Here is a 2,639-nt window from a genome sequence, read left to right as displayed (position 1 = left end):
CCCCCCCCCCAGCTACGTGGTGCTGGACCTGATGGAGTCGGACCTGCACCAGATCATCCACTCGGCGCAGCCGCTGACGCCGGAGCACGTGCGCTACTTCCTGTACCAGCTGCTGCGCGGCCTCAAGTACATCCACTCGGCCAACGTCCTGCACCGCGACCTCAAACCCTCCAACCTGCTGGTCAACGAGAACTGCGAGCTCAAGATCGGCGATTTCGGCATGGCCCGGGGTCTGGGGGCCGACCCCCGCCACGCCAAACCCTTCCTCACCGAATACGTGGCCACGCGTTGGTACCGGGCGCCGGAGCTTCTCCTCTCCTTGCACCGTTACACCCGCGCCATCGACATGTGGTCGGTGGGATGCATCTTCGCCGAGATGCTCGGCCGCCGACAGCTCTTCCCCGGCCGCAACTACGTCCACCAGCTGCAGCTCATCATGGCGGTGCTGGGGACGCCGCCGCCCGCCGTCATGGCAGCCATCGGGGCCGAGCGGGTGCGGGCCTACCTGCAGAGCTTGCCCCCGCGCCCGCCGGCCCCGTGGGAGAGCCTGTACGGCCACGCCGAACCCGAGGCCTTGGCGCTGCTGGGGAGGATGCTGCGCTTCGACCCGCGCGAGCGCGTCGGCGTGGACGAGGCCTTGCGGCACCCCTTCCTGGCCAAGTACCACGACCCCGAGGACGAGCCCGAGTGCGTGCCGGCGTTCGACTTCGCCTTCGAGCGCCGGGCGCTCACCAAGGAGGAGATCAAGGCGGCCATCGTGGCCGAGATCGATGATTTCCACCAGCGCCGCGACGGCATCCGGCGCCAGATCGCCCTGGCGCCGGCCGATGGCGGCGCGACGGCCAACGCGGCCAGTGTTGGGGTCAACGTGGCCAACGCCGGCGTCAACTTGGCCAATATTGGGGTCAACGCGGCCAACGCCGGCATCAACGTGGCCAATGTTGGGGTCAACGCGGCCAACGCCGGCATCAACGTGGCCAATATTGGGGTCAACGCGGCCAACGCCGGCATCAACGTGGCCAGTGTTGGCATCAACATGCCCAATGTTGGCGTCAACGCAGCCAATGTTGGCATCAATGTGGCCAATGCCAACGCCAACGTCAGCGCAGCCAATGTTGGCATCAACGTGGTCAACACCGGCATGAACATGGGTAACATTGGCGTCAACGCGGCCAATACCGGCACCAATGCGGCCAACGCCGGTGTCAACGTGACTAATGTCAACGCTGGCATCAACGCGGCCAATATTGGTGTCAACGTGGCCAATACCGGCATCAACGTGGCCAATGTTGGCATCAACCTGGCCAATATTGGCGTCAGCGCGGCCAATACCGGCACCAATGTGGCCAACGCCGGCGTCAACGCGGCCAACGTCAACGCCAGAGTCAACGTGGCCAATGTTGGCCTCAACGTGGCCAACGCCGGCGTCCATATGATCAACATGGCCAACGCTGGCGTCAACGTGGCCAAGATGACCAATGTGGGTGCCAATATGGCCAACGCCGGCATCAGTATGGTCAAGATGGCCAATGTGGGTGCCAATATGGCCAACACCGGGATCAGCATGGCCAACACCGGCATCAGCGTGGCCAAGATGACCAACGCCGGCATCAATATGGCCAACACCGGGATCAATATGGCCAACGCCGGCGTCAATATGGCCAACACCGGGATCAACATGGCCAACCCCAGCATCAACGTGGCCAACATGGCCAACGCCGGCATCAGTATGGCCAACACCGGGGTCAACATGGCCAACACCGGTGTCAACATGGCCAAGATGGCCAATGTGGGTGCCAATATGGCCAACGCCGGCGTCAACGTGGCCAAGATGACCAATGTGGGTGCCAACGTGGCCAACGCCGGCATCACCGGGACCGATGCACCCGTCCCCGTCCCCACGGGCGGCGTGGGCGCCCCGTGGCCGTGCACGGACGTAGACATGGCGAGCCCCGGCCCCGCGCCGGCCCCCGATTGCCCCATGGAATCGCCACGGGTGAAGGCGGAACCGGAGGTCCCGGCGGCGCCGAAACGCGACGGCGCCATCTCTGACGACACCAAGGCGGCCCTGAAAGCGGCGCTGCTGAAATCCGCCATGAGGAACAGGAGCAGAGGTTTGGGGGTTGTGGGGGGGGGGTGGTCCCCAATTCTGAACTTGGGGGTCATGGGATGGGGTGGGGGTCTCCATGTTGGGGTGGGGAGGACCCCACGTTGGGCTCTCCATGTTGGGGTGGTGGTCTCCACATCGGGGGTCCCCATGTTGGGGTGGGGGTCTCCATGTTGGGGTCTCCATGTTGGGGTCCCCATGTTGGCGTGATGGGGTGGGGGTCTCCATGTTGGGGTCTCCATGTTGGGGTCATGGGCTGGGGGTGGGGGTCTCCATGTTGGGGTCTTGGGGTGATGGGGGTTGGGGTCTCCATGTTGGGGTTGGGGTCTCCATGTTGGGGTCTCCATGATGGGGTTGGGGTCTCCATGTTGGGGTCTCCATGTTGGGGTCTTGGGGTGATGGGGGTTGGGGTCTCCATGTTGGGGTCTCCATGATGGGGTGAGGTCTCCGTGTTGGGGTCCCCATGTTGGTGTGATGGGGTGGGGGTCTCCATGTTGGGGGTCTCCATGTTGGGGGTCTCCATGTTGGGGGC

The 2,639-nt window shown here is 64.4% G+C and overlaps 1 protein-coding gene across 1 annotated transcript; it reads left to right on the top strand.

The window, feature by feature from the left end:
• Positions 1-12: 12 nt before the first annotated feature.
• Positions 13-2,114, top strand: MAPK7 (mitogen-activated protein kinase 7; the record flags this gene model as incomplete). The annotated part of the gene is given in 1 exon segment (XM_021383390.1): positions 13-2,114. A coding segment is annotated over 1 exon segment (2,083 nt), but the record flags the coding sequence as incomplete, so codon positions are not given.
• Between the last annotated feature and the right edge of the window lie 525 nt (positions 2,115-2,639).

This window comes from Numida meleagris, unplaced genomic scaffold (assembly GCF_002078875.1).
Source record: "Numida meleagris isolate 19003 breed g44 Domestic line unplaced genomic scaffold, NumMel1.0 unplaced_Scaffold385, whole genome shotgun sequence".
NCBI lineage: Eukaryota > Metazoa > Chordata > Aves > Galliformes > Numididae > Numida > Numida meleagris.
The sequence above is the reverse complement of the archived record's forward strand: the minus strand, read 5'-3'. Positions and strand labels throughout refer to the sequence as shown.